Raw genomic sequence first — 22,987 nt, forward strand, 5'->3', positions numbered from 1 at the left:
GTTGATTTAACTTTTTCTTGTTAATTTTTATTTTGGTCCTTCGAGCCGGATCTAATTAAATAAATAAAAAATAACTTGATTCCAGTTATTGTTTAAGTATGATATTATGTGTAACGAAATAAAATTTTGACAAATTTCCACAATCATTACGTTTTTTTTTTTAATTTTGTGAATTGAATAAAAATCGCAAACGTTAATTTTCAACAGCAACATCAGTATCAGAGGAAGTGCCAAGCCTGTCAATATCCATCCAATGCAGACAGCCCGAGATTATGTTCTTCACAGACCTCAACAAAACAGAGGGTCATGCCTTGCTCTTGCGCACAGAACTTCTCGTAGATTACTCTTTCCATTCAAATACAGAGAACCTCGTCATATCTCTCGCTGGTCTTCAAGTGATGTCTAAACTACAGTCCAAGTTAAAGAATCTTCCACCACAATTAGTGCTGAAACCTTGTGATGTGGAATTCTCCAAGAGTTTTAAGAGTATCGAGGAAGGCGTCAAAGTTAAATTGTCGGTATCGGAAATCGATATGCACATTGCAGCGACTACGATTCATACAGTAATGGGTGAGTACTCATCATTATCATTTATCGATGAATTATTGAAATTTTTTCCTTATATCATCTTGAAAAGGTGTCCTTTCAAATAGCTTTGGCAATTTATTGTGCTACTTATTGTGCTGAGTTTTCTTTAAATACCTGAATCTGGTTGTAGTGTTGTATACGCATATAGGACATACTTTTTCCTATTTATTAAACTAATATCCGAAGTGTACTTACAGACATAATAGAAGAAGTAACAACCGAACTGGCTTTACCAGACGAGAAAGAGATGTTCAACTTTTCCACTTACAACCCACAATCAGAGAAGCATGATGAGGATCTCTGGGCACCAAAGAAGGTGGCTCCATACTTACCGTTCCATCATGAAGATACATACCAGCCGAAGTTTACGCCCGGTAAACCGACAGAGACCTTGAATGTGATCGTGCCCATTATACGAGTTATGTTTGAAATTGAACAGACTGTAAGGATACCAGTGCTGTTGGTAAAGGTGAGACCAATATAACAGCTATCGTAATTATTTTTTCAATCCATATTAACGTAAGGTTTGCGAAAAGTATATTGTTTAACGAAAATATTATTGTCACAGATAAATTCAGAGCTATAATTTTATCATCAAAAATGATATCGTGGGTGATATATTTTTTGTTGATGATTATTGTTTTTTCATTTATTCAAAGAAAAACCCATATAGCTCCCGTTCCTGTGATATTTCCTGGATAAGACTTATCCTTTTCTCAGGTCTCAAGCTATCTCTGTACCAAATGTCATCAAAATCGGTTCAGTAGTTCTGGCGTGAAGTAGTGAAGTAGTGACCGACAGACGGACAGACAAAGCTACTTTCGCATTTATAATATTAAAGTTAGTATTAACACGTAAAACATCATCAACAGCTAAGCACAGAGCTAACTCTGTACGACTGGTCGGGCGGGGCGCGCGGGCGGGGCTCGGCACGGCTCGCGGCGAGCGCGTACAACGAGCGGCTCGACGTGTGGGAGCCGCTGCTCGAGCCCGTGCTCGATGGGAACACACAAGTGCCGTTCGAGATCAGTGCTACGGTGTTTCAGGTAATGTGGGACTGCTGCAGGTTTTTGGTTCAAATTGGTTACTTTTGAATTAAGTTGTATTGGGGGTAGTTAAGTGGTAGTAGTGGGATGATGAACCAAAGTTGAATTCTGGTGTTACTAGATCGAACTGTTAAAAGATAAACATTTATTTTTATGCACGCTTGTACAAAAAAAGATACAAATGTAAAACTTAACACTGAGGAGAAGAAATTTATAATATGCCAATGCAAACCACTCACCATTAAAAATTATAGTTTATGTATGAAATATAAAAAAAAAACATATTTTTTATGAAATCAAAAACAAATCGCTATCGATGTATTTGAAAAGCATATAATTATATCCAACTTACAGGCAAAATCTTATCCAATGTCAGCACGTCTATATACAAATGAACAAGAAGAGTCAATGTCCGATCACGTTCCTGAAACAAAGAAGTCTAAAAAGCGTAAAGAATTCGAATCTGAAACATCAGCTGATGAAGCTGATACTGATAATGAAATGACTTTCTTGAGAAATCCTAATGAAAAAGAGAGAAAATATAATATGGATTTTGAGACAACTAGTATGTCGTTCTTGAGAGCGCTTGATGCGGATGACTCGAATTCTGATAGTGATGTTGAAAAGAGAGACAAAATGTCGTATGCTATGGGACATTTGTTTATAGAGTAAGTTATTACATATTTTTAAGAGAACCATTTGTTCAATACTTCTGTAATTGTTGTGTGTGAAAAGTGAAATAATTAGTTATTATGAAACGTATAATGTTTGTGTATCTACACTATCTACACTATCTACACTAATATTATAAAGAGGAAAACTTTGTTTGTTTGTTTGTTTGATTGTAATGAATAGGCTCATAAACTACTGGACCGATTTTAAAAATTCTTTCACCATTCGAAAGCTACATTATCCACGAGTAACATAGGCTAGGTTTTATCCCGGAAATCCCACGGGAACGGGAACCATGCGGGTTTTTCTTTGAAAACGCGGGCGAAGCCGCAGGCCGAAAGCTAGTTTTAAATAAACGGCGGTTAATTCATAAGCATACAATTTTATTTTGATGAATGAAATAATTACAGTAGTGAATCAAGTGCCGATGAAATGAGCAACGATGAAGATTCATCAGCACCTGAACAGAGTGATAAAGAAGAAGTTGAGGAGGAGGAGACACCGGAAACATTCGCTGATGCTGATGATAAAAAAGAAGAGAAATCGGTTACTTTACAAGTAAATTATATTTTCATTGATAATTTGGTTTTAAACGTCGAAGACAAAGTGAGGCATAATTATTAATTTGTTTGAGATAAAGCTCATTAAAATTGAAGTAGTGAAAACTTCTTATGTAAAATACGGTTTTTAATCGATCATTCCACAGATTAAACGAATAAATTTATCGAATTAATGGACCAGTCATCTAACATGTTTTTTCTAGGAGCCAGAAAGAGAAGATAGCGTAGAATCAACACCAGAAGATAACCGTCTATGCACCTACGTAGTTCTTGAATCTCGTTCGTTACTATCTTTCACTCTGGGCCCGGCATCTGCGCGTGCGCTGCGGGCACTCGCGGACGCGGTTACGGATAGAAACGCTGTGGTCACGGCTATAGTGACCGCGGAGAATGGGCTGCAGCTTATTAATGATATTGGTTAGTATGAATACGTTGCTGACATGCTTCAAATTGCAACAGTTATGGATAGGAGAATGCTATGATCACGACGCAGTCATAAACGATATAGATTGCTTATTTTAAAGTTTTTGTGTCAAAAGAAGCATATAGCACTTTAGAACCAAATTTATTTCTAATATGTATAACTTTCAGCAATATTTACTTCGATTTCTGGTGTCCTCGAAAGTCCATCCATGTTCAAAAATGTTTATCCATGTTTTAAGAAGGAAGGACCATTTTATTAGTATCGGTGACAAAACCGCAGTTATTCTATACAGGGCCTGGTTCAACAGTACAACTGCGTGCGCGCAACGAAACAGACTTGCCTGGCAACGACCGCGTCATAGCCACCGCTGATTATGATATAGATACTAGCAGACCGAGTACTCCTGGTGAGTTTGATAGATTGTTGTGTAGGTTGATTACCATTGGAAGGCAACAATATTTTTTCAAAGTCAAAGTAAGAGAGATGTTAATTATATTGTAAAGAAATTGATTATAGTAGCAATATTAGTGCTGGTAAGGGCATGAAATTAAAATTAAATAATTTAAGTATACCTTGATGATTTGATTTTTTTATTAATTATGTTAGGTTGCGATACATCTGGTGCTGACTTGCTGGATGAAATGGAAAAGGAAACCAAACAAGAGATGACTGATATTAGTGATGAATGGGACTGGTAAGAAATAGTTTTGTAAATTATTGATAACATTTTGGCTTTTTCTTCTTTTCCTTCCTTTCTTCAAATTATTTTTAAGTGTCATCATCACATAGCATTGTAATCATCACGTCCAAATTGAAATTTGTCACATAAATTCGAATTTATGAGACAGACAGCACATTCCATTTTTACTTTCTCCCTGATTACCTATCACTCTCCCCATCCTCCTTTCGCCATTCCTATCATTCAATGATAACAAGTGGATAATTATATGAGTACCATATTATCTGACTGATGATAGATCGACTGATGAGAGATGACTGACCGGTTGGCTTGGTTGGTAGTGACCCTGCCTTCCAAGCCACTGGTCGTGCGATTCCCACCCGGGGCAAATATTTGTGTGATGAACATAGATGTTTGCTCTGTGTCTGGGTGTTAATTATCTATATAAGTATATATTTAAAATTATATATGTATGTTTATCAGCCATCTGGTTTCCATAACACAAGCGAAAGCTTAGCATGGGATCAGATCGTGCCGTGTGTAAAAATTGTCCTGAAATATTTATTTATTTATTTATTATCGTGTCCAGTTTCGTTAGTACATCTATACGAATAGCATATTATATTATGTTCAGTTTCGAGGGTGGGTTCGGGTCCAACGCTCAGTGCGGCACACAGCGCGGGTCCCCCGGCGCGCCGCGCTCGCCCGCCGCATTACAGCGGCGTCTCACTGCGCACACGCTGCACATACGGTTGCAAGGATTCGATCCGCTCACCGTGAGTTATTATGTTTACTGCTATTATCAAGTGAAATTTGATTTTGGGCATAGACGAAAAAATATATTATGTGCCATCAAATATGACGTAACATATCACATGAAACATGAAATCTTAACACATTCGAAATCACACATTACACATAATATGACACTAACACGTAGCACAAGACACACAACATCACTCATAACATGACACATGACACACATCACCAGAAATCACACACGACACTACACGTCACACGCAACATAATACGTCACACAGCAATATTATGATGTCCCTATGTAACCCCATGAAAACTTAATAACTTAATTTCAGATCCACTGTCCCCAACGTGCTGTATCCAAACTACACGTATTAAATCCGAGTAAGAATGGAACACGGTACTATGTGGCCGTAGAGAGAACCGCTAAGTATAATGCGAAGAAAATTGTTGTCAGATCACCATTGCAGGTTTGTATTAGTTATGTATATTTTGTATACGCTATTGGAAATATATTTTAACACATCGGTTGAGAGTATTATTTGCACTATCCATAAATATAAATTAAAAATATGCACTACTTTGATTATAACTCATTTCAAGCGATAGACAATTGCGTTCAAATTCAAAATTTATTCGAATAATTCTATATTTCCACTTATCCGAAAATAGTTTCATAATATTATGTTATGAATTGTATCAGGTTCGCAATGAAACCTCATACGCTGTAGAGCTGCTCTATCGCCAATCCGAGTTAGAAGCGGCAGGTGCAGGGGTCACAGGGGTTGAAATTGATGGGGTTGCGGGGGTCACTTGTGTGGGGTCGGTTCGTAACCCCTTCTGTGGGTTGCTGCGTTTGGCCGTTCTGGCGCCACACGATACGTATAATGTGCCGCTCTACATTGCCTACCATTGTAGGCTCTACCTGCTGCCTACTAATTTTGAGTGAGTATCTAATTGTACATTATACATATACGTAATAAGAAACCAAACCGCGTTATAATCAGTGCTCTACATTTCAAACATTCTTACTCTACTACTAACATTAAAATTTATCTTATCATCAGGCGAAATCGTAGTTAAGAGCTTTTTTATCGACCAAAAAGGGTAAAAACTTAACATTTAATATTAAATTGCTTTACAGAGGCTATAAAGCAAGTATTCAAGGTATATGGTGGATGGATCTAGTAGGAGATCTGGAGACACCAAGAGACATCGTGTGTCCCGCTCTAGAAGATAGTGATCCTAGTGTGTTCGCTATGCGGATATTACCTGTTGAAGGTAAGTTCTTTTTTAGGTGAAATAACTAAAAGTATAATAACTGAATGCAAAAGAGGAAAACATACACATACTTAAATTTTAATTATTTTATGTTTTAGTTTCAGAAATATTACGATGAAATAAATGTCTCCATCTCCTTTTTCGTGCAATAAAGTTGTTTCTGTCAATTTTCACAAAATTATTTTATTCATTGTATCGTATTTAGCAGTTTTATGTTCAGATTCTGATAATTTTAAAGTGACTCACACGAACTATTCCAGGTTGCCAATCGAACGCAATATCCCGTTCCATACCCAACCTGCTAGTCCGCGTACTGGCGCCACTAGCTATCCACAACCGCATTCCGCACGCGCTCCAAGCGCACGCCACGCTACACTCTCCCCCGGAACTGATATCCGGGCTCAGTGTCCCCGGGAAGGAACTCAGTGTGAGGCTCGAGGCGGGAGAAAGAGCGCACTTGTACACACTGCCCCCGGGGAAACAGATCAAGTTCACGCTAGATGTGCACTACTTGGGATTGCCGTGGACTGGACGGTTCACGTATTCGCCAGGTGAGAATTGTTTTAAATTATAATGTTTAAAAGTTGCAGATTTAATTATAATTATTAATTAAAGGTTTGTGCATTCCATTTAACTCGAGTTACAGTTAAATGTCGATCATAATGGCATGTCGATTGCTAGTGTCTGGTGTCATGTGTGTTAGTGTCACGTGTGTTAGCGTTATGTATGTCCGTAACTCGTGTGTAACGAAATAATTTGAATTAAGTTTGATTACAAATAGACGGTCCAGTTTTATTCTATTTAGATTCTAGAAGTTTATAATAGCTGCTATAATTTTAATATATATAATGTTAATGGGATCTGGTGTTGTGTAATATAAAATTGTTTATTGTAATTTATAATATATTTGCATGCTAAATTAAGAGCCAGAATGTTTAAGAGTCGATGTAATATGTACCTACCTAACATCTTTGTAAATCTACATTCTGCAAATAAAGAAATTTGAATTTGAAGGTTAATAAATATTCTGCGGGCTTTATTCATGATAATGCTAATGATAGCAATGTAGAGCTCATAATATAGTCTGTGGTTACAGAAATGAGCGAGTGCACAGTGAGCATGCGCACGGAATGCGAGACGGAGGGCGGCAACAAGCGGCTGGTGGTGCGCGCGCGGCTGGAGCGCGGGCCCACCGCGCGCCTGCTGCTCTACGCGCCATACTGGCTGGTTAACAAGACCGCGCTGCCGTTGCAGATCAAGGTAATGTAATAATGTAATCAGGTTTATGAGATGATTGTAATCTCTTGTTAATTTTTTTGTGAAAATGAAAAGAAAAGAGAATATGAAACATTTTCCTAATTAAAATTGTAATTTTAATAAAATATCTCGCATATCTAACTAGCATATCAAACTTATTCAAGCTAGTATATGAACAGATTTCAGCAAGGCGTTTGATTCATTGAACTATTATTTTTTTGTGAAAATATCTGAAGTGACTAACTAGTAAGAAGATAATTTGCCCTAAGCGCACCATCGATAAAGATAACGACTCGATATCAATATTATATCCATAATTAACTTGTGCAACGATGTGCCGGAAAATTTCTAGGGAAAAACAATTCCAGCAGGATTTCCACAGGGATCTCATTTGGGGCCGTTGATTATAATTGTTTTTTTCTGGTTCATGATCTAGCTGACAAACTTAAATGTAATTAAATTTAAATATTGGACATGATCTGTTTATGGTGTTAATAATTTTAAGAATTAACAACGTAAATGTACTTATCTATTTTTAAAAGAGTTGTTATATTAAACGTGTGTTGATCAAGTTAGGAAAAACCACAATTAACTAAATATTTTGCCCAGAAAAAACTATAAATATTTGTTTGTATCGCTGATACAGGGCAGATCAGACGTGTGCTACGAAGCGAGCGAGGAGCCGCTACTATGGACGGGCGGGGGTGGTCGCGCGGGGGTGTTGGGGGTCGCAGGATCGGGGGTGATGGGGGTTGCGCGGGGAGAGCGGGTACGGGTGAGGGCTCACCAGTCGGGCTGGTCCCGGGCTGCTCCACTTGCTGCTGCAGCACCGGGGTTGTTGGTGTGTGCGCATACTGAGAGAAAGATCAACTATCGCATATTGTTGCAGGTGAGATGTATGGTGTATTTTAATGATGCGTTTTACTGGGGCTAATGATTTGTTTGTAGCTTGTGTGGTATGTCTGTCTTTTCTTGGTCTATACATTGCTTTGTATTATTTTACGTTTATATTTATTGTGTGCTATTTTTCTTTCCTGTTTAAATCAAATATGTGTACTTATTTACTTTATTAATTAACTAGATTTCCACCCGCGGCTTCGCCCGCGTTTGCAAAGGAAAACCCGCATAGTTCCCGTTCCCGTGGGATTTCCGGGATCAAAACTATCCTATGTGTTAATCCAAGTTACCCTCTATATGTGTGCTAAATTTCATTGTAATCGGTTCAGTAGTTTTTACGTGAAAGAGTAACAAACATCCATACATCCATACATCCATACATCCATACATCCAAACAAACTTTCGCCTTTATAATAGTATTAAGAATTAAGATTAAGATTAAGATTCGTTAGGACGTATAACTTACATCTGTATTTCTATTATATGCGAAATATTTTTTTTGTTTTAAGATTATGTTAAAATTGAAGAGTTTTTGTTTAGGTACTTACTAACTGAATGTAATTCAATACAGGTCACCCTATCCGAACTGTCCCCACAACTAACAAAAATCGTGACCCTCCTCCCATACTTCATCGTGTATAACGACACGAAGAAGCACCTCCGCTACATGGAGGAGAACGAAGCAGCGGACCTCTGGATGGACCTCGCGCCGCAGCAGTGTGTTCCCTTCTGGCCGCAGACAGACTCGCTGGCGATGCACTGCAAGTACCGGGATTCGATGCTCGTGTCGCAACACTTTCCGATCGCGGAGAATCACTTTACAGTATTGAGGATGGATAAGGGGGTGAGTGTGTAGATAGAAGTGTGAATTAGATGATCATGACGCAGCACTTTCTGATCGTGGAGAATCATTTTACAGTATTGAGGATGGATAAGGGGGTAAGTTCTTAGAGAGTGTACAGGATGATTTATTTTGTGAATTAGATGATCATGACGCAGCACTTTCTGATCGTGGAGGATCATTTCACAAGGAGGTGAGTTCATTAGGGTCTCTCTCATGTAAAAAAAATATTTTTGAGTACAATGAAAATTTTTAAAAGGTTTCTATCTGGCGTATTTCAATTGCAAGTTAAATAAATAATTTGAAAAAATCTTGAAAAATAGTTTATTTTAGAATATCAACTAAACACACTTCTAAAAACGCGACGTATTAAATATTTTCATCTAAATTACTTAAAGCTCTCGTAAAATACACTTAAAAATAAAATAAATACATTTTCACTAAATTAAAATTGACGTTTCGGCAATGGTCTTTCTAAAGACAATGTACCATCATCGTGCAAAGTATACGCTGTTCCAGTGGACTTGTGGGTCCAGATCTTGATAGCTTTGAGATGAGCATCGCTTTGTTGGGCTACTTGATTGGTTTGCACGTTCGTGTTGACGTGGAAGGATGGTGGTGGAACTGCAAGCGATTCCTGATTTCTTGATGATGTTACCTGTAATGGATGGTTGATTGGTTATCATTTAAAATAATATTTATGTATAGTTACGGTAACGATCGAAATAAAATCGGGTTTATTATTTAAATTAGGATAGGACAGCATATTGTAATATCTAATTTGACATCTTATAATATCAATGTTGAATCCTACAATATTTTTAATAAATTTATATCAAACGATTTTACTATATGTATCGATAATAATGTAGTGTAATAGTTTTAACAATCTCGAAACTAAATGTTTCAACGAAATAAAAGACGATTGCTTAATACTTACATTAAAGAGTTGATTGGTTATCATTAAGCTATCTTATTACAATAGTAATTTTAGCGAATATAATTAACATAAACAAAATCGGGTTTATTTTCAGCCAATTGCAAAAAGTATACCTATTTAAAAGGCATTTCAGCGCATAGAGGTTATTTAAACCCTTTCACGATATCAATACTTACCGTATAATGAGGGACACTGTACGAATTAACCGTTTCTAATTTAGAATGATCATAATTCATTAATGGTAAATCAGCGAAATTTTCTAATTTATAAGATTGTGCTTGTACAATAGAAGGCACATTATTCGTATATGACGCTTCATAATCAATTTCCTCTCTTAAATTCTGTGGTCTAGGTAATTGCTCCTCTTTCATGCTTTCACTATCAGTGAAAATAACATCATCCCGTCCCTTTTGTGCAACTTGTTGGTATTCAACTTTATTTAATTCTTTCTGAATGTGACCGTTCAAATAAGAAATCTGTTTACTTTCTTCAGGTTCCAAATATGGATTCACTTGATTATTGTCCGGACTACTTCCAGGTCTTATTTGAACGTAATTTGGTGGATTACTATATTCTATATTACTGGGTTTTTGATCGTCATTTGTAAACGGTATTAATTTACTTGGATCAAAATCTAGTTCACCATTTTTAAACACATTTTTTTCGTTCGGTGCTGGAAATCTTTCCGTATGTCTAAGTTTTTCTCCAGCAAGTTCGACAATTCTATCTAAATCTTGTTTTGATAAATATTTAATGAGGTTTTGGAAGTCTTCATCCCCCAAGCCTTCTTTGGGTTTACTGACCTTGTAAGGTGCGGGAGGTCCAGAATTTTTATCACCATCATCCATATATCCTGGTGGAGGTGTGTATGAAAAAGGTCCTCTGATTGGATAGCTCATGGGCGGTTTTCTATAGAAACGGGGTGGCGGGTTGGAGTAATACTTCGCTCGTTTTATTCGCGTATAATCGTTATTGCACTCATCACAACGGGAGAGACACGTTTGTATCACACATAACACTAAAATGAGTTTGAACAACATTTTTTGACGCGAATCGCCTGAAAACTGAGAGGCGGTGAAAGCTTCCGGCACCTTATACGTGCGTGAATGAAAGTTGTAAATTAAGTTAGCGTACGAGTAAACACGAGCCCGTGACATCCAGTGATGTAAATGTGTTGAATAATCGACTTTCGTAAATGACGTGTTTATAAGAATTTGTGACCCTGTGAATTATTATGTGAATGCCTACATAAAATTGAATTTGACCTACATAATAAAAGTTAAGCTTAAGGTTAAGCTATTCATTTTTTTGGTTTTATTTCCTTATCCTTCCTACTAATATTATGTTTTGTTTTATTACTCTTTCACGCAAATACTACTGAACCGATTACAATGAAATATAGCACACAGAGAGGGTAACTTGGATTAACACATAGGATAGGTTTTATTCCGGAAATCTCGTGGGTTTTTCTTTGAAAAGGCGGGTGACACCGCGGGCGGAAAGCTAGTCATAAATATGTCTTTGCTATAAATATAAATTTATAAAGAATAGAAAAAATTCGATCACGAAGTGGGACTCGAACCCGCATCCTTTTACGTTCTTGTTTATTATCCTGCGATTTTTTGAATACCTACAGGTAAATTAGCTTGGAGAAATTTTTGCGTTTGTGGTAGTGTATGGTTAGCAAATAAAATAAAACAACATTTTATTTTTAGTTTTTATTTTATATATATAAGGGATTTTAAATTAAACTATATGTGTTTCTCCTCTGAAAAAGATGAGACTTTATTTTAATATTTGCACATTTAACATACGTATAACTTTTACATTAACTAGACCGGGAGATATTGACACAAAATTTCGAGTCATTTGTAACAGGATGGCGGTTCTACAGGGGTCTTAGTACGCAATGACAAAAAGAAAAACGATGGTGTGAACGCTGGTACCGGCGGCTTAGTCGCGTGGGCGTTAGTCGAACTCGTCGGAAAAATAGCGAAGTCAAACAATTTGTAACACAAAAATTTTAGAATTTACCGATAGCCCATAAAAAAGAAGTAGGCGGTAGTGTCATGCCATACTTTTCCGGTGTGACTTACAGCCCGCCATACCGACGCGAATGTGTTGATTTAAAAAAAAACAATTCAACCATTTGTACCAGGCTAACTTTTGCACAGGTAACCAACGTCGTGCAGCCATTTACGAAAATCGCCATGCAATACTTTTCGGACGATTCCAAATGGTCGCCATACCGCCGAAAATCTGCAAATTTTTTTTTTCGCGTCAAAGTCAAAGTCAAACGTGACTTTCGTTATTTTTCCGACGAGTTTGACTAACGCCCACGCGACTAAGCCGCCGGTACCAGTATTCACACCATCGTTTTTCTTTTTGTCATTGCGTACTCAGACCCCTGTAGAACCGCCATCCTGTTACAAATGACTCGAAATTTTGTGTCAATATCTCCCGGTCTATAAGTACGTAATAATTATAATTTTTGAATGAAATGTGTGCTTTATGTTCACGGTACCAAACGACTGCACGTGGCACCTGCGGACAGCGTAAACTGGTTTATTCTGGTTTTGTGCGTGTTTCCACTTTCCACTATCAAGTGACGATTTATTTATTTGTTTTGTTTCGTAATTATTATGGTCAAATATTAATTATGAAACAAATTATTATGGACACGATATTTTATTGTTTCACGGTAGTCGCCTTGTCGTTTACTCAAGGACGTGAAATTGAATGATATATTTTTTTTTATAAAGTCAAAACCATTTTCTTTCAAATAAAAACTTGTTTTTATTGAAAACAAAAGTGTTGCTAGGAATAAGTATAAAATTAAATAGTAATGTTAGGATATCGAAACATTTTTGTATAGGCCAGAACGATATAGTGGAAACGCGCTCTAAGATCTGAGTAATATACACACCACTACATATGCAAAAATTTCTCCAAGCTAATTTACCTGTAGTACTTATTGAATTTCTACTATTTATCATTAAAATAGGTTAATTTTATAAACATACATGTTTTTTCTAAGTTTTCGTTGGTATTTCATGTATTTTTCAGTTTTATATTTATAACGTCTATTCAGCAATTAAAATCTTATAAAAATCATTTACTTATTAATATTTAATACACTTTAACTAAACTTAGTCAAATTTGTTGAATAAAGTGCATACCAATGTACATTGATTTAATGCTCTAAGCAATGTCCTAAACTTCATTAATTGCATATATACCTAAGGAACATGATAAGTGAATTTGTTATTTTAGATTTATATCATTCAAGTGTATAAATACAAATTTTTAAAGATAAGAAAAAATTCGATCACGAGGCGAGATTCGACCCGGAATTGCCGAAAGACACGGGTTCGAATTTCTTCTAATTTTTAAAAATTTAAATTTATTAGTGTATAATAGTACCTAATTTTTTCCATTCCAGTCAGCAATATGCGTAGAAGTGACGGGTGGTACAGACCGGCCCTACACCATTACCTTCAAGAACTACCGCACGGGTGACGCACCTGTGCGTATCGACAATTTGTGCGAAGATCTCTTCTTGAAGTTACATCAGGTATGGTAAAAAAAGAAGACTACTAAAAACTCATAATTTATTTTGCTTTATTTTTTCGTTTTGCTCGATTAACTCCTTCTGTAAATGATTAATCTTATATATAAAAATGAATCGCAAAATGTGTTGGTAAGCGCATAACTCGAGAACGGCTGAACCGATTTCGATAATTCTTTTTTTATTATATTCCTTGAATAATTTAAGAGCAAATTAAAGCTTTGTCTAGCTAGGATGCTTATGCGTATTCTATAGATTTTTCATATATTTTTTTCAATTTCTAGGCGGATTCAGGTCAAGTGGCTCTACTAAGTCCGTACCAATCAATGCTGTACACTTGGGATGATCCATTAAAAGAGAGGAATCTCCTTTGGAATATCTATAATAACAAGGGTAAAGGTTTCCCAGCGAATTTCTCTCAAGACGGGTAAGTAACGTTTTTTTAATGATCTAATAAGAAATATATTATAGCTTTATTATGTTTTATTCGAGGAAGCATCATTATAATTTAACTAGTTAATGGTAATTTCATGTTTTATATCCGTTATAAAGAAAATTGTTTATTTCCAGATACGGTCAAGAAAAAGTAAGCTTCCACTCAGTAAAACATTCCACACTCGTAGTGACGAACAGTGTGACGTCCAAACTATCGTCAACGTTAAAGAGACTTACTCCAAAATCCCCAGAACCAATGTCATCCAGCAGTGATGACTCAGACGTTTCTGAGCAACCAGAAACTGCTCGCAAAACCAAGAAAATGAGAAAGGACAAAGTTATAGTTTACTGGATATCATACATGGACGGGTACCAAAGAGTATTCGCGCTAACACAAGACGAACGAATAGCGTATCAATATAAAATGAGCATGTATGCAGAGAAGAGCAACTACGAAATCTACATGGCCCTATCTAGTATAAGCTTATCCGTTTGTGTCCAAACCGGCAACAGAGTCAAGGAATTATCATACATCAGCGTATCCGATTCCTTGCCACGCTGGGAAGTCAATGTCAGTAATAAATGGAAACAGTTAGCACCAGACTTAACAGCCTGGATCGAAGATAACTACCAAGCAGACATGAAAAAGTGTCAGCTTAAAGAGTATATTCACATAGACCTGGAAAAGATGCAAATGACCAAGCCATTCTTCTCTGAATTACGCAGGACGTACAACCCAGGTGTCTGGCTTCAATTACGAAGATCAGAAACATATACGTACTGCCATTTAAAGCTACAAAGGCTCCAGATAGATAACCAGTTGCACGAAGCTGTGTTCCCGTGTGTACTGTACCCAGCGCCTTTGCCCTCACATTTGAAGTCGATACGAGAAAAACCGAGTGTAGAAATTGAACTTCTCAAACAATATAGGCCATCTTTGAACCAAGATATTTATAAAAACTTAAAGATTGTTATACAAGAGTATTGTGTTAATTTAGATAGAGGTTTTGTTAATCACGTGTTTGATATTTTGAATCATTGGAAGGTGGATGAAAAGCCTGCGGTTAGATTGCGAGCTGATTTAGCTTTAGTGCATATGCCTTTACCAGTAATTGCTATGAAGAGTCAATCAAACGCACAAAGGAATGTTATTTTCGAATATGTGCACTTGTCTCCAATCAAGATAGTGTTAAGTCTATCATCAAGGGGTTATTCTGGTGAAGATGCTGGGAGTCCGAGCAGGAAATTTGGTGGGCAAAAGGAAAACCGCCCGAAACTGTTCAATAGTGACCTTTTGGAGTACTTGTTCAATTCATGGGGCTCATCGTTGTGTGACATGAAGGATGTCGTGATCAGGTTTGTAAGCTGAAACTTAAAACATTTTTATTCAAAAAAAAACCTTAAAATTGACATTTTTCGATCAATTTGTTGTTCTTCTATTATATTAAGTGACTAATTTCCAATAACGGATTTCATATTTAAGATTATTTCCTCATGGTTTTTAATCTTGTATTGATACTTATTGAAAAGTTATTGTTATCGCCTGTAAATTTATGCTTATTATGTATCAAATGCCTAAGTAATGGCAGCGCAATTCTGTTGCAAGTATGGACTGGACTAGAAAGACTGAACAAAAAAATAATACAATATTTATATCGCTTACCCAAATTTAAAAACTTTTCCTTATATTTTCCACTACAGAATGAGCTACTTCGAGGTCCGCAACACCCCCCTCCCCATCCCCTGTCTCCTGGACGCGGCCTCCCGCCACTACTGGCTGCAGCTCGTGCAGCAGTTCTACGTGCTGGTCCTCGGGCTCAAGATACTGGGCAACCCGTACAGCTATATCGGGGACTTTACGAAAGCGCTGAGGCAGTTTTATGAACCTTATGTTGTAAGTTGTAGAGTTGAATTTTTAGTGGCAATTTTAAAATAGTTGAATTCATGTTGATATTAATTATTGAGTATCTATTAAGTTTTTACTGGGGATGTGGGTTATGTTGTGGTGTGGTTATGTGTATGTTGTTGTTGATTTTGAACCACCGCACGAGCAAAGCGAGCGTACCGCAACGGCGGGAATGTGCCGAATCTACTTTTGACGTGACAACGTCTTATAATTCGATAGAGCCGGCTGCACGCACGTAAAAACATGACTCATACGGCGTTACCTCGCTCTGAGGCGTTCCATGTAAGGCTTGAAGTGCAAGCGAGAGCGCGGAACGAACGACAAAGAAGCACAATCGGACGTTGTCACGTTCAACTATCGTCAGTAAACCGACTTTACAGACAACCAATTTTTTTATAGCATTATGTGGACTGTGACTTACCGTACAAGTAATCCGAGGGTGATGCGGCAGCGGCGAAATCTACTTTTTGTATGAACGTAAATTTGTTTCGAATAATAATAAATAAAAAAAATATAAGCGGACGCCTGACCAACCCAGATTGGCTTGAAAGGATGCGGATTCGAGTCCCGCCTCGTGATCGATTCTTTTCTATTTTTTATAAATTTATATTTAGAAAGCATTTCAATGCCATAAAAGCAAAAATATTAAATACAAATAAATTAAATAATCTTTACCACACCCTAACATCGAACTCCTAACTTACCAACTAACTAAGTAACTACTATACATGTAACATGCCGCAGGGTTTCTCCCGCCGCGCGTCAGCAAGTGACGCGGTGCTGAGCGGCGCGGCGCGGATGCTGGCCAGCGAGCCGCATGCCACCAGCACACCACACAAGAGTGCGAAAACGGCGCTAGGTATATGTGTATTTAAGCTTTTAAGCTTTTATGGGTGCCATCGTTCATAAAGTTTTTGTAATGTGTGTTTTTATTGTTCAAAACAAACAATTTTTTTTTAAGCTATTGCATAGCTTCTATCGCAGGCCTTGAGCGCGAGGACCGAATCCAGAAATTCCGTAACGTAGTAACCTCACGCTCCCCACTCCGACGGGCTCGGAGGTGTGGCTTGAAGGCATGCTATGCAATAGCTTTACCACGGCAGTCCCCGAGTGCCACACGTCTTTTTTTTGATTTATTAACTCCATCCGTCATCCACCTATTTATTCATTCATTCACTCATGCATTCACTCGACATGCATTCACCCATTCATTCATTCACTGATAATTCATTCCCTAATTCATCCATTAATAATTAATTAATTAGGTAATTATTCATTCATTGCTTACACTAAATCATTTTAAAAATAATGCTTTTTGCAGTAAATATAAAACCAATATACAAAAAGTGCTTGATTCTCTATCAAATGAAACCTTCTCAAACAATTAGGAATACATTTGAAGTAGAGTTATTGCACGCCTCATAAGCGAAGCGTTGAGGTGGGTACTACTGTCACTTCGCGCAAAACATCTGATTTTTCAAACTTAAAATGTCTTTATGTATCATAACATTGCACTTGTAAGATAATACATACACACACATATTAAGAAAAAACACAATTTTTAACGTTCATGATATTTTTGATGTCATTTTTGTTATTTAAACTAGTTAAAAAACAGTTTAAAAAAGTTCTGTCTTGGACGTCCGTGTGTCTGTATGTGCGGATCCTTTTTCTTGTTAACACGATAGCGACCGAAATACTTTACTAATCGAGTCTTTTTTTTTCTCTTACGCTTGAGTATGCTCAGGAATAGAACCCTTTCATTTTTCAGGGTCTGATTCGATGTGGTTTAATTGTTATTAAATAAACAAAAATAATAATTAATAAATATTTATTAAAAAAAAATTATGAGGCGTGCACTTTTGGATTTTCCAAATTATTTTTTAATAATGAAACGAATTAATTAATTAATGAAATAAGAGCTAACTAATAACATTAAATGTACAAAGTTACTAAAGATTTATGTAAATAATTTAATCATTTGCAGGAAGTAGCGAGATCATCGACGATCTACCTGAAGCTGTGATAGAGGCGAACAAAACGAACCCGGCGAGCGTCGCACTCGCCGTCACCGGGATTATTGCAAGACCCACTTTTGGTTAGAATTGTTATTATTTATTTTATTACAATTATAAATTTCATTAAATGAAATACCATTCATTTAAATACGGTCTATGTTTTTCATGTACAGTCTTGTAAGTTTTTAGATCTTTATGGGTTTTAATTACAGTTTGATAATGTTTATAAGTGTTATTGTGGTAGTAACTTAGTTGAAGGAGATGTTTCATAGTAAAGAAATATTTATCACTTTATCAGGGATAGAACCAAGATTAAGGTTACTACTCCAAATTTCCATACTAAAATAGTTTTTCAAAATTAGACGGGAAGAAAATATACCCGGATGAAACATCTCTTTTTATACAATGTAGTTGAAATATCAAATAATTCGCTTCTAATCATTCACTTTCTGTCTGTTCTCTGTTGGACGAGTAGACGACGATAGTGCCGTGGTGCGATGTGAGTATTGGACGCATGTTTTATACATTCATTCGTTCGTTCATTCACACTGTACAGTCAAGAAGAAAATAATATATTGAATATAATAATAAATGAAAGAATTTATCATTTTACAGATATATTTGAAATCAATTTAAATTAGAAGTATTTACATTTTATACTTTTAAACGATTAGCTAATGAACTACTTAAAAATATGAGAAATGATTTTGAAGAGTTCACTACAGTAACATTATTATTGCTCTTTGATTATTCTTCGTAGAGTATTACAACTGTTATAACAATTATTATATAATCACTAACAACCTAAAAAAATTACTTTATCACACGATTGTATAAAATTGGAATGTTTTTATTGCACGTTTTGCGTTATTTTATTACTTCTCTTTTCACTTCGCTATGACAATTATACACAACTCGAAATAACTTGTGCATGTATGTCGCAGCGAATTGATTGAATCTGTCGTTTTAAATAGCGCAGTTTAAATAACCAACTTAAGAATTACTTCAATTAAAGTATCTATAAAATATTATAATCTACGTAAAAAACATAAGTAATTAATATCTACATAAGTAGGTGTATTTTAAAATCGTTTTTTTTTCATAATGCTTTTCTAACTGAAGAATTTAAAATCCCTATGTATTTACATATTACTCTTGTAAAATGAATTACAAGGGAATATCATACGTGAAATGATTGATTTGGGTATTACCAGACATATGCCGCGAAGTGTCCCGCCTCGCGCAGTATCGTCGCGCGGGCGCGGGCTGTGCGGAGGCCGCGCTGCGAGCGTGTGCTGAGCGGTGCGGCGGGCTGGTTGCTAGGCGACGGTTGCCTAGAGACTGCTCTAGTGTTGAGGTGCGTTTGGCGGGAAATGTTATATTATGTACATTGTACACTATTTATTCATGTCTGATCATAGTAAATGTATTGTATAAAATTCCTTGTGTTATTACTTATTTGTTACGTCATTACGAATATTTGTGAATCTTGTGTTGAAAAAAAATTTGGAACAATTGATTTGTACAACCTTATGTAGAACTAGTTGATTTCAAAGATATGTATGACATCAAATTGAAATAAAATGCAATTAAAGTAAAAAAAAAACATAGACGAGCTGGCAAGAAACCCTGATATTATCTGAAAAATAACTTTTCAGGGTATCCGCGCATACAGTCCGTGGAGTGCGCGCGGCGCGGCGCTGCTCGCGCAGCTGTGCCGCGGGCACTACGCCGACACCGACGGATATGTTGCGCATGCGCATCTATCGCGGACCTCAACTGCTACTGTACTCGTTACCACACAGTTAGTATTGTGTATTGTACTATGTTTATACAGGGTGTCCCACTATTGGTATACTAAGCGCGAAGGGACTAGTAGTTTTGCATACACTGATCACGTAAAAAATACTTAAACAACAAAATTACGTCAAAATTTTTTTGCTAAATTTTTCCTTAAAATCCATGTTTTCTTCTCTAGCTTCGTGCAGCCGGCATATACCGCTTCGCTAATATGAGCATTCTGTCTATGAAAACATAATCTTTAACGATAAGCTCACGTGCTGGTGGCAAAATTGGGCGGAATGCGTGTTAGGGGTACACATAGAGTTTTAAGAATTCATCTTTTTGAAAAAAAAATGCGTCTTGAGTTTTATAAGTATTTTTTACGTACTCAGCGTATGCAAAACTATAACCTCCTTTGAGCTTAGTATACCGACGGTGGGACACCCGGTAGTGTTTTGTATTTTTCTTTGATGATGATGATGGTGATGATGTCGATGTTGATGATGATGGTGATGATGATGATGATGTTGTGTTGCAGGCACGTGTTCGTGGTGCGGTGTGCGGGGCGCGGCGGGCGGTGGCGCGCGGAGTGGGCGGCGCCGCTGCACCGGCTGCTCGGCGCGCCCGCCGCCGCGCCGCCGCACCTCGTGCTCAGTGTGCGGCAGGTGAGCGGCCAGTGTTTATTTATTTATTAATTCTTTATTGCTCTTAAAAATTACAAATTGAGACTTAATCTAGGATACATTGTAACAAACGGCGGCCTTATCGCTAAATAGCGATTTCTTCCAGACAACCGGTTGTACAGAGAGAAATTAGGTAAAGTGTTGTGTGTGACTTACGTGATTTTGGAAGAACAGCCAGCCAGTTGTGTGTGATTTTGGTTTTGAATATAAAATTCAGAATCGAGATCCACAAGACGCAACAACGCGCGTTAGTGCGTGCACACACTTCTACACATACACTAAATGCGTTGACACGCTACATACTAGCGTGATCGTCAAACATTTAAGTCCTTGATATTTTATTTATCAATGTGTCAATGTTTCTATCACAATCATAACAATTTTTAAATTTCCAATTCAATATCACAGCAGTTCATACTTACACAGGAATTATTCAACAGTTAAGTGATTAATTTTCGAGGTCGGATAATAAATAAAAAACATAATATTGCAGGATGAGCACGTGAGCTACTTTTCAACGGATGAAAAGGCGATAGAAATCCAAGACCCAGAAGTACTGAGTTGGCTACGGAGCAAGATTGAGTGTGCGCTGGTACAGGCTCTTGAGGATACACGGTGTAATGAATAACGCAATTATTTTAAGAAAAAAGAGGAGATACTATCTATTTGAGACCTTTGTACAAGTGGGGGACAAAATAATTGTGCATTTTTCAAATTTGATCCATCTGTTTAAAAATACATATAAATCTTCTAATGGTTGTACATAAAAGTCTTTTAATGGTTAACGAATGTTTAAACTTTTAAGACGGTTGAAAGTTAAAATATACTATAATTGGAAAGTGTCAATTTCTATTCAAAACTCTATCATTTTCGAGTCTTGTAGTAAAGTGCATCGTTATTTTGTCCCTTGCAAAAGTATCTACCTACTTCATAATATTAATTATTTATCTGTTCATTATTTCTTTAATGATGTACCTACCTACAATTTGTTAAAAAAAGGAAAATTTTGTAATAAAATTTCACAATGAAGTGGTACGTTTACTGATTTAATATAATACCTATCATTCAAGTTAGTAAACAGTTATTGCAGAATGCAAGAGACTTACGACTATTAATATTTACAAATAGACAATATCTGTGTTCGATCATTTTCATATTTTTTTTTTATATTTTAACTATGGCAGTGAAAAAATATAAGAGGCTTTTGACTTGCTATCTAACAAATTATTTACGCAAAAAAATGAAAGGATATTATTTAATATCTTTTTAAAAAATAATATGCTTAAAGAAAGCTGATACTGCGCTGAGCATTGAAGCACAAATGGACTCGTATCGTTTATTAATGGTTATTTGATATTGACTGTAGTTTGTTTAGTTTAAATATTTGTGTATTTAAGTAGATGTAGGAATTGTATTTGTTATATTTTGTGCTAAGCACTGGATTGGGTCAGTGACCTTCGCTAAATTCTAAAATATGTTACTATACGGGAAACCCCAAAATATATATTTCTATTTGAAGAACCAAATAGCCTGAATGGAAAATAATATAATTTAATCGCGACATGTTTATTTCCGAAATGTGTTCTAAATTAAAAAGTTATTATTCTGTCAAAATGACATTTCACGCATCTGACCGCCATCTTTTATATTGTTGACAATTAAAAAATAAAAGTATATAGGTACTATTACAGAACTACCGAAAAAAATGTTTTACTACTACAATATATTCACTGACCATATTACTTCGCTTCTTCAAAGTTTATTGAAAACTAGTCATTATCGTTTAGTTATTATAGATAAGAGTTAAATAGATTTATTAATTTAATTATTATTAATTTAATTTGATTAATTGCGTAATTCAAACCATTTATAACAGAAAATGTCACTTCAAGAAATTGAAATTGTAATCGATATAATTTTATTTATCGTTCCTTATATTTTTGTATTTTATAAATAAGAGTTCACAGTTGATTCGCATCATTTATTCAGGGGTGTAGATCACCCATATTAGCGTTTTTTTCAAGGCGCCTAAGGAATTATAACTACGCTTTTATATGCTGTAAGGATCTAAAGCTCGTCTCTTTTATTATATTTTATGGAGGCTTCTGTATCTCTTTTTAATTGTATAACTTTAATCATTTTCACTTTTTTGTTTACACATTTTCATAAATCTATTTTAACCTCCTTTTTCAATAACTAATTACACCTATCATTATTAATTATTATGATATTTTTTGTAATTTTCTTTAAAAACTAGAGATAGATCTTTATAGCAATAGTATTTCAGTATAAAAAGCATTGTTTTGTGTATTTCAAGTATAATTTAAGCAATTGTTGTGGTTCTTGATGTTATAGTGTAGATCAGTCGAGTTTCAGCTGACATCGAACTGTATCGACGAAGCCTATTGATGTTTTTTAAGAGCAATTGAAATAAAAGATTTCATTGGAATATGTTTTTTATTTTAACCTTTTATATTTACAATTTAGTATAACAATATATATTATTTAGATGCATTTTGCATGACTGAGAATATACACATTTAGTGATTGGATAATATATTTAGTGTCACTTTTCTGCATTTTGATTGGCTGTTAATGACATAAGATGAACCAATCCTTGCAGAATAAGTAAAAATATGCCGAAACAAACA

At 35.9% G+C, this 22,987-nt stretch overlaps 2 protein-coding genes across 2 annotated transcripts in view; one reads left to right on the top strand and one right to left on the bottom strand.

Annotated features, from left to right (window-relative positions):
* Nucleotides 1–22,103, top strand: part of LOC149902670 (intermembrane lipid transfer protein VPS13A-like) — a 46,124-nt gene extending 24,021 nt beyond the window's left edge. The window contains exons 27-53 of the mRNA XM_090109685.1: nucleotides 208–570; nucleotides 786–1,057; nucleotides 1,461–1,634; nucleotides 1,989–2,302; nucleotides 2,717–2,864; nucleotides 3,070–3,283; nucleotides 3,583–3,696; nucleotides 3,897–3,984; nucleotides 4,604–4,745; nucleotides 5,064–5,198; nucleotides 5,432–5,673; nucleotides 5,873–6,009; nucleotides 6,270–6,560; nucleotides 7,106–7,269; nucleotides 7,913–8,155; nucleotides 8,735–9,007; nucleotides 13,387–13,518; nucleotides 13,797–13,939; nucleotides 14,083–15,303; nucleotides 15,649–15,853; nucleotides 16,598–16,712; nucleotides 17,841–17,951; nucleotides 18,347–18,370; nucleotides 19,086–19,228; nucleotides 19,530–19,675; nucleotides 20,192–20,318; nucleotides 20,830–22,103. Coding sequence (XP_089965811.1) covers nucleotides 208–570; nucleotides 786–1,057; nucleotides 1,461–1,634; nucleotides 1,989–2,302; nucleotides 2,717–2,864; nucleotides 3,070–3,283; nucleotides 3,583–3,696; nucleotides 3,897–3,984; nucleotides 4,604–4,745; nucleotides 5,064–5,198; nucleotides 5,432–5,673; nucleotides 5,873–6,009; nucleotides 6,270–6,560; nucleotides 7,106–7,269; nucleotides 7,913–8,155; nucleotides 8,735–9,007; nucleotides 13,387–13,518; nucleotides 13,797–13,939; nucleotides 14,083–15,303; nucleotides 15,649–15,853; nucleotides 16,598–16,712; nucleotides 17,841–17,951; nucleotides 18,347–18,370; nucleotides 19,086–19,228; nucleotides 19,530–19,675; nucleotides 20,192–20,318; nucleotides 20,830–20,964 — 5,816 coding nt within the window. The 3' untranslated portion in view covers nucleotides 20,965–22,103. The remainder of the gene's footprint in view (nucleotides 1–207; nucleotides 571–785; nucleotides 1,058–1,460; nucleotides 1,635–1,988; nucleotides 2,303–2,716; nucleotides 2,865–3,069; nucleotides 3,284–3,582; nucleotides 3,697–3,896; nucleotides 3,985–4,603; nucleotides 4,746–5,063; nucleotides 5,199–5,431; nucleotides 5,674–5,872; nucleotides 6,010–6,269; nucleotides 6,561–7,105; nucleotides 7,270–7,912; nucleotides 8,156–8,734; nucleotides 9,008–13,386; nucleotides 13,519–13,796; nucleotides 13,940–14,082; nucleotides 15,304–15,648; nucleotides 15,854–16,597; nucleotides 16,713–17,840; nucleotides 17,952–18,346; nucleotides 18,371–19,085; nucleotides 19,229–19,529; nucleotides 19,676–20,191; nucleotides 20,319–20,829) is intronic.
* On the bottom strand, nucleotides 9,357–11,123 carry LOC149902672 (uncharacterized). Its single transcript, XM_090109664.1, has 2 exons — nucleotides 10,121–11,123; nucleotides 9,357–9,662 (listed from the first exon to the last, which is right to left on the bottom strand). Exons 1-2 carry the CDS (start codon nucleotides 11,099–11,101, stop codon nucleotides 9,450–9,452), a joined length of 1,194 nt encoding a protein of 397 aa, XP_089965790.1. The 5' UTR covers nucleotides 11,102–11,123; the 3' UTR covers nucleotides 9,357–9,449.
* Nucleotides 22,104–22,987: the final 884 nt, after the last annotated feature.

Source organism: Colias eurytheme, chromosome 14 (genome assembly GCF_061535395.1).
Source record: "Colias eurytheme isolate Ceu_HAF_F1 chromosome 14, ilColEury1 Martin Lab GWU primary, whole genome shotgun sequence".
NCBI classification, from domain to species: Eukaryota; Metazoa; Arthropoda; class Insecta; order Lepidoptera; family Pieridae; genus Colias; species Colias eurytheme.